The sequence below is a fragment of the Tauraco erythrolophus genome, chromosome 10, assembly GCF_009769465.1.
Source record: "Tauraco erythrolophus isolate bTauEry1 chromosome 10, bTauEry1.pri, whole genome shotgun sequence".
In the NCBI taxonomy this organism is placed as follows: Eukaryota; Metazoa; Chordata; class Aves; order Musophagiformes; family Musophagidae; genus Tauraco; species Tauraco erythrolophus.
In genome coordinates, this window is record NC_141474.1 from 3888218 (window position 1) to 3903123 (window position 14906).

Consider the following 14906-nt stretch of genomic DNA (forward strand, 5'->3'; position numbering starts at 1 on the left):
CCAAATTACTCCTAGATGTACGTTTGGAGATGAATACTGATTTATGATGAATACTCCTTTATGGTCAACTGGAGCGCTGCCCTCACCTTGTTCACACGGGTGATCCTGCACAACACAGCCTGACTGCAGAAACCCCTGAGAGTAAGCTGTACCTGCAGATGCCCCGTGTCACCCACCCCTGCTCCAGACCACCTCCCACGCGCCGGTCTGGGAGGTACGGAGGAACCTCGCTGGATGGCTTTTTATCCCCTCTGTGTCGATGTCCTTCTGCAGGCACCAGGCAGCCAGCTGAGCCTGAACGTCTGGAACCCACAGGCTGCAACTTAAACGAATTGTAATGAAAGTTTTGCTCTCCTTCACATGCTTTTGGAAGAAGGAAACGTGGCTATTTCGGAATAGAAACATAAATGAACACAAAAGGCACAGTTCACGCTTCCAAGACCGCTTCAGGTTCTGCAGAGACAAGCAGCATCCCATCAGTCCTGAAAAAGGTATTCCGTGTTCCCACGTCATCCGGATCAGCAAAAGAGCTCATCGGCTGCTGTGCCCTGAAGGGTGGCACAGCACGCAGCGGGCCTGGGGCTGGCTGCAAAGGAACCAAGGGCTGCCCAACACAGACAGAAAACCACTGCAGCAAGGCCTGTTTGCCCAGCTTGTGAGACAGCACAGAAAAATCCCCACTGAGTCCAAGATCTGTAACTTGAAATTTCTTTGGCAGAGAATGGTTTTAGACACTGAAAAGGTTTCCTCAGCATGCCTTGTAACTCCTACAACCCAAACTAACAACAGCCGGCTTCGAAAGTCTAAATCCAAACACGAAATTAAACTTGTAAGTCTTTAAAAACAAACTCTTTATTAAGAATAAAATGATACAACTTGCAGTAAATTCCCTAAGGGCACAGTATGTTACAGAGCTGGACTTGTACTAAGGAACTGGAAGGACAAACAGCCCGCTAACGGCAAGGAAGGGATTCGAGAGAGAGAAACGTGCTTTTGTCGAGGAGGAAAGACTTCGCTGAACTTCCACAGCTACCACCTGCCCCTCCCCGGATCCCCACAGCCTCCTCTGTAGCCACCGCCTGCTCCTCGATAGCCGCCTCCTCGATAGCCTCCCCCACCTCCGTAGCCTCCCCCCGGGCTACCTGGGTATCCTCTGCCTCCCGAGCGCCTGCCGGAGCAGCCGTAGCCACCGTACCCTCGGCCTCTGTAGCCGGAGCCGCGCGGGTAACCTCCCCAGCCGCGCAGGCCACCGCCGTTGTCGTAGCGAGCCATTTTGGGGGGGCGAGGACCATCTCCAAGCCTGGGAAAGAAAAACATGATGCAATCTTCAGGATTCCATTGTTTTAAATATTACAGGAACAACCCACTGCCAAGACACTCTGTTAAGACGTCTCTATTTTCTGTTAACGGAATACGGTGTTTGATTTACAGCTGCACTTTTGCACCTTTTCCACTTCAGTAAAGAAAAGCTGGGAATGGCTTATGGTGCCACATGAGCGGTCCCTCCTCTAAATCTCAGACAGGTCTACACCCGGGATGCAAAGCTTTCTCCTCACTCCCACTTCTCCAGCTCCCACAGAGGTGCTGAGGGACCTCGCCCCAGCGCTCCGACCGCACAAGCCACCGGAGCCGTGCTAACCTTGCATTGGCAGCCATGAGGCTGATGCCCGCGGCTGACGGCCGGGAGATCTGACGGATCACATTCAGCATGCGCTCGTTGGCCGGGTCCAGCTGCCGAACGATCTCGGGATCCTTCGTCACCTCCACGACAAGAGCCTCCATCGCAGCACGCAGAGCAGTGATGCAGGCAGCCGCGTTGTGGGGCATCTTCAGCTTGATCCTGGAGCACAAAGAGGTATATTAGATGTATCATGACTTCTAGGAGAGGACTTGTGAACGAAAGATGTTCTGTAGAATGGCTTTCCTTGAGTGCTGCACACACTCAGCCAGAAATCCATATTCTCATCTTTGAAAGTTTAACTTGTCAAAGAAGAGGCTTGAAGTTCAGGAGGCAAATTTGAAAGATCACTAAGATTTAACATTGTTAAAGTAGAACTATCCTTCTGTTTAAATTTGCCCCGGAGATTTAAAATACTCAGATAACACCAATACATAACCCCTGGCGTCAAAACAGAAAGACACAAAAATATCAAGTAAGCTAAGAACACGAGGCTCAATGTTTTGAAAGCTCCAGGCCACTCTCAGAAATCTTAGTGAATTAAGCTTAAGCAATTCTTCACCTCCATTTCACTGACCAGGGTGGGGAAGACATCCAGGTGGTATTTGGTCACGGCCGTAAAATGTGTGCTGCCAGAGGCAACCACTTCTCTCCTCAAGCTGTTTCTGAGACTTAAAACCCAAGGTTTCCTCAGCCTCTGTCTGAAGAGGAGGTCCAAAATACAGAGTACCTCTTACTCACGTTCCAGTTAAAGGGGAAAAAACCAGCAGTTTTTATGGAAACTGCCTGGTATCATGTTTTCAAATTAAGCGGATAATCTGCGCGAAACAGCGCTGCCAACACAAACCCCTCCCTTCCTCACAGGAAGCCAAGGTAATGCCCTCACAGTCAACCTGTGGCAGGGCAGAGCTTGCTCCAGGGCTCCTCTTCTGAAGAGGCTCGTGTCTGTGTTAGCAGCTGCTCGCCCTCAGCCTGTGTTCTTTCATAGACCTGAGTATTCCCAGCACCAAGGAGGTCCGTACCAGTCATCCACCAGAACGAGCTCCCCATCCGACAGCACTTTCTTGGAGGCAAAGAGAAGCAGCTGCAGCGGGCTCACCAAGGTCATGGCTTTGGCAGAGATGGCTCGCGTTCGAATCTGCAGGTGGAAGAGGAATATGACTCTTGAAATGGGAAACAGATCTCTACACACTCCTCTGGCTGCTGAAACCAGAGAATTTTGTACAAGAAAAAAACACATCCCCCCAAAAAATCTAGGTCTAATTACAAGAGCACCCACACATACAAAAATTGAATGCTGGGCAGAAGCTTACAGGGATTCAGCACTGACTGGTGTAAAGAAACACCGAAAACTACCCGCCATTTAAAAGTATTCATTTTTCCATGGCTGCATGTCTGCAATTGCACAGCTGACACTGTGCAAGGGCCATCTCATGCTTTGTCGACCTAAACCTGACCAAGCTGTCGCTGAATTATTTTCCCACCTTTTCAATTGCTGGGGCTGTGATGAAAAGCTCAAGTTGCTTCTTTAGTAGAGTCCTACACATGCAAATTTGGAAGCTTCTACTCCTCTGTGCAACCAGCCCGCTTTGCCATTTTACAGAAACAAGACCTTCAGCTTGTATGTTAAGTGAGCACTTGGACAATAAGGAGCCATCTGACCTAAGCCAGAGATAACAGCACCCACCACACGCTACTGCCCTTCATTTTAAAAAGGAACTGAAGAGGGGTACTTGGGATTTCAGGCTCCCACCCTGACAGCCGCCTCTCTCCCTCCTTCCTTTCACAAAGGAGCATGATGGGCAGAATTTACTGTACTTGCTTGTCCTCAGGGAGAAGATTTGCTCCTTCCTGGAAGGTACCACACATGCTCCAAAGAGAGAAGCTGTCAGAAGCTGGAAATTGTGGCAGAAAAACGGCCACGATGAGGAGTGTTGAATTTTCAGGTCCGAGAGAGACTGCCAAGCGCAGCAGGAAACAGGCAACCAGACTTCAGAGAGAAACTTTCTTTTAGCAAGTACATAATGGGTAGGGAGAGAGCTGCATGTAAATCCTTCCTTCACCCCAGTCTCACCCAGTTGCTGTCACAGCCACTCAAAAGCCACCTTGTTAGTCGCTCTTAGTGTCCCATATGTATTTTCATTGAATAAAGCATCGCTTTTTCAGTTCAAAGCCTTTTGGCCTTTTCGGGGGAGCTCACTTTATGGAAGAAGTCAAAGCAGATCAAAGCTCTGGCCCACGTGGGGTCCTGTCAGAAAGGGTGGAGAAGCGGTGAAGCCTCACCACGGCGCTGAACTGTGTATGTGGAAATCCTGAGTATCAAGCCGAGCTCCCAGCCAGTGCCCAACGGAGTCAAAATTCCATTTATTACCAATGAAGTGGATTATTTGCCGTCACTAAAACGTTGCACGTCAGCAAAAGGAACTGAGGATATAAAAATCAGCATAAACTGCAATTCTGAACTAACCAGACAAAAAAGAAACTCCTACAGCATCACCTCTGCTACATTCGATATACAGCAGAAATCGATGGTTTGATCCTCAAAAACATCTTTATGGCACTTCCCAGGCAGAAGGAACTCGGTGTTGTGCACAGCTGGTTTCGACGACAGGCGACGGAGCACATCAGGGCCGCCTCGTCGCTGTGCTGGAGGAACTGTGCACAGGCAGCACAAGCAGCCCCAGGACCTTCTCCTGGCTACGTCCTACAAAAAGGCATTTCCTTCATTTGCTCCTCGAGAGAAGGGTGAGCAGGAGCAGCTGCATTCATGGTGGCCATCACGAAACCACGTGAGAGCACGCTGGGGTTTAAGTACATGTACAGTATATACCGAGTACACAAAATTAATGGGATGGAGGAAAAGGTCATGGAGATCCTGGGGAAACCATCTCAGGGTTTTTCCCAGATGCTTGGCAAATGGAAGTTGTCCTCAGGAGATGACAAGCTACCTACATGACAAAAAGGGAGCACCCCACTGCCATACTACACGTTCCTGTTCTCTCTCTGAGTTCCTAAGTAGCAGAAGTGATAAGGGCAGGAATTCTCTAGTGTCCAATAAGTATGGAAGAGTTCCTAAAGCAATCTCTTAAAGATGACAAAGATCTCCCCCCCTCTGCCCTGCTCTCATGAGACCCCCCCCTCCCCCTGCAGTGCTGTGTCCAGCTCTGGTGCCCCCAACACAAGAAGGACATGGAGCTGTTGGAGCGGGTCCAGAGGAGGCCACGAAGATGATCCGAGGGCTGCAGCACCTCTGCTATGGAGACAGACAGAGAGTTGGGGCTGTTCAGCCTGGAGAAGAGAAGGCTCTGGGAGACCTTCTAGCAGCCTTTCAGTACCTAAAGGGGTACAAGAAAGCTGGAGAGGGGCTCTGGACAAGGGTGTGTAGTGACAGGACAAGGTGCAATGGCTTTAAACTTCCACTAGTGGCAGGTGTCCCTGCCCATGGCAGGGGGGTTGGAACTAGATGGTCTTTAAGGTCCCTTCCAACCCAAACCATTCTATGAAAATAATTTAGTTCTTTCTCTATGACCTGGCTGTTTTCATAAAACTCACAGGAACTGTCTACGCAGCTCTACTTCTACTGAATTTGGCTGACTGAAAGTTACTGGAAGGCTGAGCGACACCATGACCACATAATGTTCACTTTCTGAAAAAAAACCATCACACTAACAAAAGCCCCAGAAAAAAAAAAAAAAAAAACAAACAAAAAAAAAACCCAAGCTGAATATTATACAGTGTAGCTTTTTCTTATGGTGTCTTTACCAAAGAGAGTCTCTTAGACAACCTGGTGGCACGTGAACAAGAACAAATTCAAAGTCTTTACCTTTTCTCCAAAAACAAAAAAAGGTGATGGATACTTGATGTCCTGGCTGCTGAAAGGGCAGTTGACAGATGACTTGTGGATGAGCGCGTTGTGCCCCTCAGTGGTAAGAATCTTCCTCTTCTCCTTGTGGTAGCAAACATTGGGGTAGACCCCAAAAGCCAGCAGGGAGATTACAACATCCAGATTATTATCAGGTCCAGTGTTGTTAAACGGTTGAGTCATCAAACATTCTGTTGACAGAGAAGAGAATCCAGAGGTCATGTAGGACAGCACAGCAGAGTTGTTTAGGATCCCGGATCGCTGCATTTTCTGATTCAATCAACTGGTAGATACGCATCTGTTCTCAAATGCCCTCTGCACTCAAAGCACTTCAGTTCTACATTCAATTTTCAATGTATTCGTGGAAAGCAAAAAGCTGAATAATACTACTACAAAGAGGTATTTTTTCCTCCCAAGCTGTTCAAAAACAAGGAGAGAGGATTTTGCCCAGAATGTGCTGTACCACAGTGTGTTTCCTGTCATTTGTTTTGGAGACAGATCTTTTGGGGGAGGTCAGAATGGATGTTTTCATTAGTTTATTTGTTACAAGCCTCCCCAGAGTCTCTGGTGGCTTGTTTTCAGGTCATCTTGCCCAGAAATCAAGTTAAGGATAAATGCAGCAATGATCCTAGCAGCACGAAGAGAAAAAAAATAAGGAATTTTTTTTTTTAAAAAAAAAGGAGATGAACATCTGCTGAATCCAGCCAGCTGTGCCATTTAACTGAGCAAGCTCCTCAGGAACGTTTGGCAAATTTAAAAGCTGGTCAATTTTAAGAATTTATTTTTTTTTCCCCTTAGAAAATTGAATAATATGCCACACTATTGCACATCCATCCCACAGCACAAACCCAGAAAATCATAAGGCTCATAGCACACTGTTTAGATCGTAGAGACTCCCTCAGTCTATTGAGAAGGAGAGGAGAAGGCACAGCATAGTACATTTTGGAGACACAACAAGTGAAGGAGAAAGAAAATCAGGAAGGTAATTCTCTAAGGACAATTGCTTAATAGATTTTTCATCCTGCAGCCCTAAACTCAGCCTCCAAAATCTCCCTACATGGCACCACAGCCATCACAACTTCTCTGGTTTATTTATTCCTCATCTCAGAAAGAAAAATGTAATCATCAAATTACTATGTCCAAGCAGAATCACCTTCAGGGAAGCCAGAATTAAGGAGTATATCTTTCAGCTGGACTTTTGCTTCCCAAGTCATTCTAAGCGTAGCCATGCTGAGTCTTTTGTGTTCACAAAATCTTTTTTCTGCTTCTTCACCACCCATTCTAAAAAAAAACCCAAACAAACCAGAGTTAATTACAAGTCTGTGCAAGAAAAGGAAAAGCACGAAAGTCCACTGACGTATCTAGTCTGGTCACAAAACTGCTCACCCTGTGTTACCCACAACTTCTCAACAAATTTTGTGGCAAGACAACGTACCTCGCATCATCCCAGGCTTGGAAGACGGAGAGCAAAGCAACATGATCTGAAAACCTGTTCCCAGCAAAATTCCTATGAACATAGCCCAGGCGTTTGCCTTCGCTGATGAAAGGTTCAGGGAAACAGGTGGCTGCAGAGATGGTGCAAACAGCATCTCCCACACTGAAAGAAACCACAAAAGGTATCAGGGTGGGCTTTACTCGCGGTGTTGCTGCCAGCAGCTGCTACAGGCTGTTGACAAGAGTGAAAACTTACAGCTTGAGGCTAGAAACCTTAGTAATTTGGTCTCTGCACACCAGACTTCATAGAAATGCTTCCCAGGAAGTGGATGTTAAATCAGCTCCAGTTCCAGCAGCTAACTTTTCGCAATGGCAACTGTCCCCAAGTCCCGTGCCTATCTTCCCTCCCCTTCCCCCATCCACACACGGTTCTTTTCACCACCTTACTCTGGTGGAAAGGACCCTACAGGCATAACAATCACAGACAATAGTTCTTTATTTCTGTTGAAGCAAAACATGTGGATTCATTTTTCTTCTTATCTAGGTCTCAAATTTCGCATCTCCCCACCTCTAGCTCACTGCTATACTCAAGCACGTAGAGTCCCACTCTTAATTCATGAATATTCAGCCTATACTGGTCCCTTCCAGTTACTCTGAATCCCATGCCTACTTTATTCCCTTTACTAGGGAGTTATTTATCCTCTGCTCTCACAAATATTCAGTTTCCTATCCCAAGCTGTAGCATTTATTCCTCATCTAGATGTATCCTTTTTCCCTCTTGTAGCGTGCACATCTAGAAGCTCAGGAACTCAGAGAAACAAGAAAATAGGACGACTGAGACCACTAAACTTACTAAAAAATACAGCCCATTATCATCATCTTGCCAAGACGGGGTTCAATGGGAAGTTTGGCTAGGATTCTTCCAAGAGGTGTCAACTCTTCATTGGAATCCAGGGCATCAAGCTCTGAAACAAGATCTCTTATTATCAAAGACAGTTAACTAATCCCAGAAATCCTTAGACAAGAAATTCAGAATTTTAATAACTGTGTTTAAATAGAAAATAAACATAAATCAATAACTTACACTTATGTGTAAGTTTAATGCTGTTTATAATATTGCCAAACTGATTTTCTAAACTGGTCTGAGGTCAAATAAATGAATTTCACTTTAGCTTTACAGATGTTTTACTACCTCTTCCATAATTCAAATAATAAGTATTTCACTCATGTACATATTTTTCCATTTGTTTTCAGTTTGCTTCTGTACAAACCACTACTACAGTATTAAACTTTTTCCAAGTCCCTATATTTTATCTAATTAACCTAATTTCTGCCTCGTGAAAATCAAAGCAGCCCTATCACAGCCAACTGCAGAGTCTTCATTGCAATTCCCAAATGACAGAACCCTCTGGAGAACACCACAAACTCTCTTCCATGAGGCTCTGCTTCCATTACCTAAAAATTATCACCTGAGCTCATCCTTGAAGCTATCAAACCACCATCAACAATAAAGCCAAACGAGTTGGTGACCGTTTGCCATACAGACCAAGGGGTCCCAGGAGTCTCCTCATCCTTCCAGCCATTTGGCCATAACCATTAAACTGCACTTCATCAAACTCAAATTTTTACGTTTACACGACAAAGAAAAACAAGACAAGTGTGATCTATAAAAACCCTTTTAAGATATAAATGAAAAATGCAAACTTAGAGTTCACATATTCTATTTACAGACTACTTTGGGAAACATCAGCATAACTAAAAGCTTTCTATTTAAAAAAAAAAAAAAGCTTTGCAGCCTCAGCAATTAAATGGGAAAGTGAACAAATAAAGGACTCCTTAGCCACTACCAAATCCATTTTTCTTGCTATCTATTGAACTCAAAAGCCTAAAGAATACTTGGAAGAACAGCATGTCTCGCCATCCTAAACACATACTAGTAGCACACGTGCTGAAAAATCACAGGTCATCAGGAAATGGTGTTGAAGCTGAAAATATTTGCCTTTTCCCCTGGCTTTGCGTTTCCCGTCTGCAGTGCAAGAAAAGCACTAACCATTTTTAGATCAGAAAGTCATTAAACTTGAATAGATATCCCTAGGTATGCTTTTCATTCTGGTCTCCCTTCTGTACACAAGCATTGTTGTCTCTTTACATGATTTTTTCATAAAAATCAACAATCAAATAGATATTTCAGTTCGTAGAAATTTTAAGAAGTGCTTATTTAGTGACATTTGTTTAGTGATGTTTAAAAGTGCTTATTTATTTATCTAGTGGGTAGATTTCAGTTAGATCTAAGGAAGAAATTGTTCCCTCTGAGGGTGGTGAGGCACTGGACCAGGTTGCCCAGAGAAGATGTGGCTGCCCCATCCCTGGAAGTGTTCAAGGCCAGGTTGGATGAGGCTTTGAGCAACCTGGTGTAGTGGAAGGTGTCCCTGCCCATGGCAGGGGGGTTGGAACTGGATGATCTTTGAGGTCCCTTCCAACCCAAACCATTCCATGATTCTATGACATTTGCAAAGCATGCTGAGGTTCAAGATCATTGCTTTAAATCTAAAGCATAAATTTAGGGTTCCTCCCTGCTTCGCTTTACCCATATTCTAGTTCTTTCCTTGAAGAAACTGGGGAGACAGCTTAACTCCCGCCTCAGTTTCTCAAGTTTTAGAAGTATCCTGATGCTTGCATATTCATAAACTGGAGATTTAATTACTAGACAAAATACTGAGATCTTGGGTCAGCAAACTGTACCAAGCGGAAATTACACAAGAAACTACTAACCTCTCTTTTTCAGTACTTTTATAGTAGTTTTGTAAATGCCTTAGGCACTGGACTGAGTCTATGTCATACACAGCAGTGCCACAGCTGGAAAACAGGAAGCTGGAAGCTAGCATAAGTTACTGGTAAAATAACAAAACAAGCCTTAACTTTGAAGGCTCAAGTTTCTTCAAGGCATGACACTGGGGAATTCAAGTATTTCTTCAGCTGCAAAAGATACTGCCACCCACACGGTGCATCCAGGAAACACCCTGCTGTTTCAGACAGCGTCCTACTACACAAACAATCCAACCAGAGATGTGACAGTAGTTTGTAAGTGACCATTATCCATGGGAGATCACTTGGAGTCAGCTTAATTAACAGACAGTCTTGTGGACAAACGACGATACCTCTTAGCGTGCGTTCTGCTTCAATCACTGCATCCAAAGGTGGTGGTTCTATTGCTTTGGCCAAAAACTGACCAATTCCTCCCAGCCGCAGCAATTTGATGCTCAAAGCAATTTCATGAAGCGGTGTTCGAAACATTTCGGGTGTCATATGAGTCTGAAGTCTGGAAGGAGAAGAGAACAAGAGTCCACAGTTTTTCTGAACGTAGGCTCTGATCACCACCATGGGTTGTTCCATCAGCACAAATTACCGTCCTCCAAAGGAAATACTGCCGCTCAGCCAACCCATCAGCTCCCACTGCCCTCCTCTAACTTAGGCTCTTCTCCCAGTATGTCCCTCCTGTGCTCTCGATTCTCAACTCCGGGTAAAATTACAATGGAACTGCACAGAGGGTACAGCCCTTGTATCACCCCTATCCGCTGTGGTTTCCTGCATGAGCTGATCACGTACGGAGCTGCACGGCTGAAGGCTGACTCACAGCACAGCGGTGTTCAGCCCCACGCGTGCCCCCTTACCATCATCTCCTACACTGCCAAGGAAGGTCTTGCACTCCTGAGGCAGACCACCTGCTTGGCAGACCACCTGCTTTCAGCCTGCCTTACGTAGAAGCACTTCTCTTCTGTCCTTCTACCAACTCCTCACCATCCAACTCCTCCTGCACGTTTCTGCTTCAATCACTAAGAGTTAACTATTTTTGCTGGATGGTCTCCAAAGGTGTTTTTCTGGTAGGAAAAAGACCTGATGGAAACAGATGGAGCTTTTACGTCTTCAGCACAGTATCACTAGTGATCCTTTAGCTTTAGAAATCACAACTCCTAGGAACGACTGCACTGAGAAACACACAGCTAGAAAAGGTTTCAAAACACCTTGAACAGATACTCAGATTCAGCTGGCACCAGATTTAGATGGTACCTCTCAAAAGATTCTCTGCACAAGTACACAAACACTTTCCTGGGCACCATGGAGCTAGTACATTTTGGTTTTATATTCTTTGAAAGAAGGTAACCTTAAAGTTATGAAGTGCCATGATTATTTCAGTAGCCTAAAATCAGTTCACTGTTAAAACGATAACTAAAGTCACTCCACTGTCCTAGACTGCAGATCTAAATGAATCTGAGCAACTTAAGGAAAGTTTTTTGATCAACTGATGCTTTCGGAGGTTACAAAAAGTTGAACATCAAAACACAGCTATCCTCTAATTGCTGTCTGAGAAAAGGGCACTGAAACTTTCATGAGAGAGATCAAATACTGAAGTGTAACAGCTGTGTAGACTTCTGCAACCAGCAAAAAGATTTCTATGACTCTGGTCACTGAGGAACAGCTTGGCAGATAGAAGAGGTCAAAAGTTTCAGCAGCAGGGAAGGTGCTAGAGCAGCAGTTCAGCAGCATCAAGGGACTTCCTGGCCACAAAACCAGGGATGGAGGGAAAAGATCTGCCTTCCCTGCTTTTTACCACCTTCATGACAAAATTGCCTGTTATGTGAAGTTGCCAGGTGCTTGCAATGTCTGAAGGCAGACTAGAGCCTTGTCCTCACCACAAAGCTCTTTTCTGCCTTGCCTCAATTTCCAAGCAGTAGGATTTTCCTCCTGAGAGGTTCTGTAGGTTGCAGTGAAGCTCTCAATAATAAAATCATGAACTATTTACCCACCTCATACTATGAGTAAAAGCACATAAACATAGGTAAGTTTTTTTTAAGAAGAATCGAGACATTCCAATGTGAACTGACTTCACCCACCTCCTCTCTGTGCTTTCAGAAATTATTTCCCCAGTTTGATCAGAGGTAGCATACAACAGTTCCGGGAGAAGTCTCTGAGGTTATTTTGTTTCTAAAGAGCACAGCCTCACCTTTCAAAGCGAGCTCTGCTGCACAAACGGAAACAAAATCCAGCACGCACACGTCCCGCTCTTCCTTTCCGCTGCTCCAAATTAGTTTTTGATGCCCAGACCGTGGCATAGTTTGTCATGTTATTATGAGCAGTGAACAGCTTCACTTTTTGTCTGTTACAGGAAAAAAACACAACTTCAGATCAGATGTTCTTCGTCTTAAGTCCTGCCAAATCAGTTCTTATTTTATTCCTTGCAGCCACACTGCTTTTAAGAAGCAAACACCCCCCCGTTTGACTAGCTAAGCTTAGTTGGAAGGCAAAGCATCACACTTTTTACAAGGCAGTGCCCCAAGCTATACACAGGATGCAGTTCTCACAACTGTCTCAAAAGCTTAAAATCCTTGTGCAATTAACGACATCTCTGAGCAAATTACACATAGGGAATATGCACAGCGAGCCAGGATCTGTGACAGACTACAAAAACCTCCCTGTTTTCCACCAGCTCCACACTGAGTGTTGGTAACATTTGCTTGGCAGATGACACATTTCAAATACCCAGTGGCACCTCGCATCAACAGTGCCAGTGTGAACACAGCTGACCAAAACCAGCCCACTGGAACGCCAGCGTGGTTCGTAACCGAGCCCAACGGCTAAAGACAACGCAAAGTTGTCCTGAGTTAAGAGTCCTCAAATTCCACTCTGCGACTACGGGAACACAAGGCAGTCCTGCGTGCTCTGGAAAGCTTTTTTGCATTCCAAAGAATAGGATGTACAAAACAAAAAGCTACTTCATGAACTCACTTGCAGGAGTCTATGACATAGACCACATCATTGATGGTAATGCTAGTCTCCGCAATGCTGGTAGATAAAATAACCTATAAAAAACAGGAAATGCATAATGAAATATATTTGGTCTGAAAAAAATTAGGGATGGACTCCAAGACAAACTACATTAACTACTGCAAGTTAAACTACGTAACCTCTGTAACCAAAAAAGTCAGTGGTACGTTCCACAAACGCACGGCAGAACAAAGCGTGTTACACTCTCTCGTACTTTGGTCACTCCAGGAGGCACCGGATCAAACACTCGACGCTGCTCTTCCAGAGGAATTTGGGAATGCAGAGGTAAAATCCTATACTGGCGGCCTCCTACAACATGAATACAAGAAGGTTGGTAACTACTGCTGTGTAAATCTCCTTTTTTCCTTGCACAACGTCATCAATTTCTACCCATTCGTTCTCATGGCACATCAATCCAGCTCTCTAAACCACCCAGCCAACTCTCATCTTCACACGGTCAGCAGTTCCCTTTGGAAAAGGAGGTGAAACAGAACAGAACACAGCTGCTTGTACCAAAGCGTGGATTCGCTTCTAGATGCTTCTGCATGGTATATATCAAGTTCCAGCCAGGCAAGAAAACGAGCACAGCTCCAGGGACATTCAGGGTCTTGATATAAGTCAGCAGGGCCTCGATGAGCTCAAAAGAAGTTTCTTTCTCATTCAGCTGAGCCATGGACTGCTTTGTTTCTGGGCCATATTCATCGCTGCAAATAAGGTTGCAATTGGCCTACAAAAACAAACAAACAAACAACCAACAAAAAATAAAATCAAATAAACCAAACCACAAAAGAAATCGTACAAATTAATTTACTCAACCTGTGGAGACTGGCTGTCCAGGCAAATAGAAAAATGAGATGTGTGGATAGGGAAAACCATCTCAGGCACAGCTCACGGAATGACTCACAATAAGCAGTTCAAGTTCTGCTTCCTCAGATTTCTAATACAGAATCACAGAATGGTTTGGGTTGGGAGGGACCTCAAAGATCATCCAGTTCCAACCCCCCTGCCATGGGCAGGGACACCTTCCACTACACCAGGTTGCCCAAAGCCTCATCCAACCTGGCCTTGAACACTTCCAGGGATGGAGCAGCCACAGCTTCTCTGGGCAACCTGGTCCAGTGCCTCACCACCCTCAGAGGGAAGAACTTCTTCCTCAGATCTCATCTACATCTCCCCTCTTTCAGTTTAAAGCCATTGCCCCTTGTCCTGTCACTACATGCCCTTGTCCAAAGCCCCTCTCCAGCTTTCTTGTAGTCCCTTTAGATATAACTCAATGCAATGAAAGTAACTCAATGCAAATTTGCAGCAGAAAGCTATCAAACAAATTTAACTTCTGATGAGATGAATGAGGATAATGTGGTAAGGAGCAGAAAAAAAACCCTCTTCTCTCAAGAAAAACTAATAATTTTTTTACATTTCCAATAACTGACCTAAACAGTAGTTTCAGACCTACAAATTAAAAGCTGTATCATGAAAGTGACAGTTTCTTGACAATCTATTGTTAGTAAGCACTAACAGTATCAACTGCAAGAGAAGAAGGGAGAGAATCTAAATTTTCACCCTGAAAAGGTCCAAGCTCATATTTCCGTATCTCTCACTTCTTCCAAGGCCACCAGTGTTTTCCCTTTTAAAAGCATTTCAGTTCTACCTTTAAAGAGAAGTAAGCTGACAAAACATGAGAATTTGAGCTTCAACAAAAAAAATTCTTCAGGTTACAAGGGTAATGAGAAAATTCAATTCTATCTCTGAAAGTAACGGCAATTTTGGATTTTAAAAATACAAAAGCTTCTGAAAATGTTTAAGTTCAAAAATGCCCAATAAATTACACTTGAGCTAGAGAACTAACTGGCACTTGTTTAATTTTTCATATTAAAACGACAAACGTACATCATCATCTTCACCACTTTCTTCATCCTTCTCTTTCTTCTTCTTCTCCTTTGGTGGAGGAACGAACTGAGTCATCTGAATGCAATCTTCCAGAAAATAATCTGCAAGGACAGACGAGCACCAGTTACCAAGACTGAACACCAGAAGCCTGTGAAAGGGAACACAGTTCTTTCCATCACCTCTCAAGATTCTCCTGATATAATCATGACGTTTCAGAGTATG

At 44.6% G+C, this 14906-nt stretch overlaps 1 protein-coding gene across 2 annotated transcripts in view; it reads right to left on the reverse strand.

Annotated features, from left to right (window-relative positions):
- Positions 1 to 843: 843 nt before the first annotated feature.
- DHX9 (DExH-box helicase 9) overlaps positions 844 to 14906 on the reverse strand; it is a 28324-nt gene continuing 14261 nt past the window's right edge. For both annotated transcript variants that reach the window (XM_086617064.1, XM_086617065.1), the window contains exons 15-27: positions 14685 to 14785; positions 13311 to 13524; positions 13012 to 13106; positions 12759 to 12832; positions 11977 to 12129; positions 10133 to 10293; positions 7828 to 7939; positions 6976 to 7137; positions 6694 to 6821; positions 5502 to 5731; positions 2701 to 2816; positions 1640 to 1840; positions 844 to 1300 (exon numbers count right to left, since the gene is read on the reverse strand). In XM_086617064.1, the coding sequence (XP_086473190.1) occupies positions 1030 to 1300; positions 1640 to 1840; positions 2701 to 2816; positions 5502 to 5731; positions 6694 to 6821; positions 6976 to 7137; positions 7828 to 7939; positions 10133 to 10293; positions 11977 to 12129; positions 12759 to 12832; positions 13012 to 13106; positions 13311 to 13524; positions 14685 to 14785 (2018 nt within the window). In that variant the 3' untranslated portion in view covers positions 844 to 1029. The remainder of the gene's footprint in view (positions 1301 to 1639; positions 1841 to 2700; positions 2817 to 5501; positions 5732 to 6693; positions 6822 to 6975; positions 7138 to 7827; positions 7940 to 10132; positions 10294 to 11976; positions 12130 to 12758; positions 12833 to 13011; positions 13107 to 13310; positions 13525 to 14684; positions 14786 to 14906) is intronic.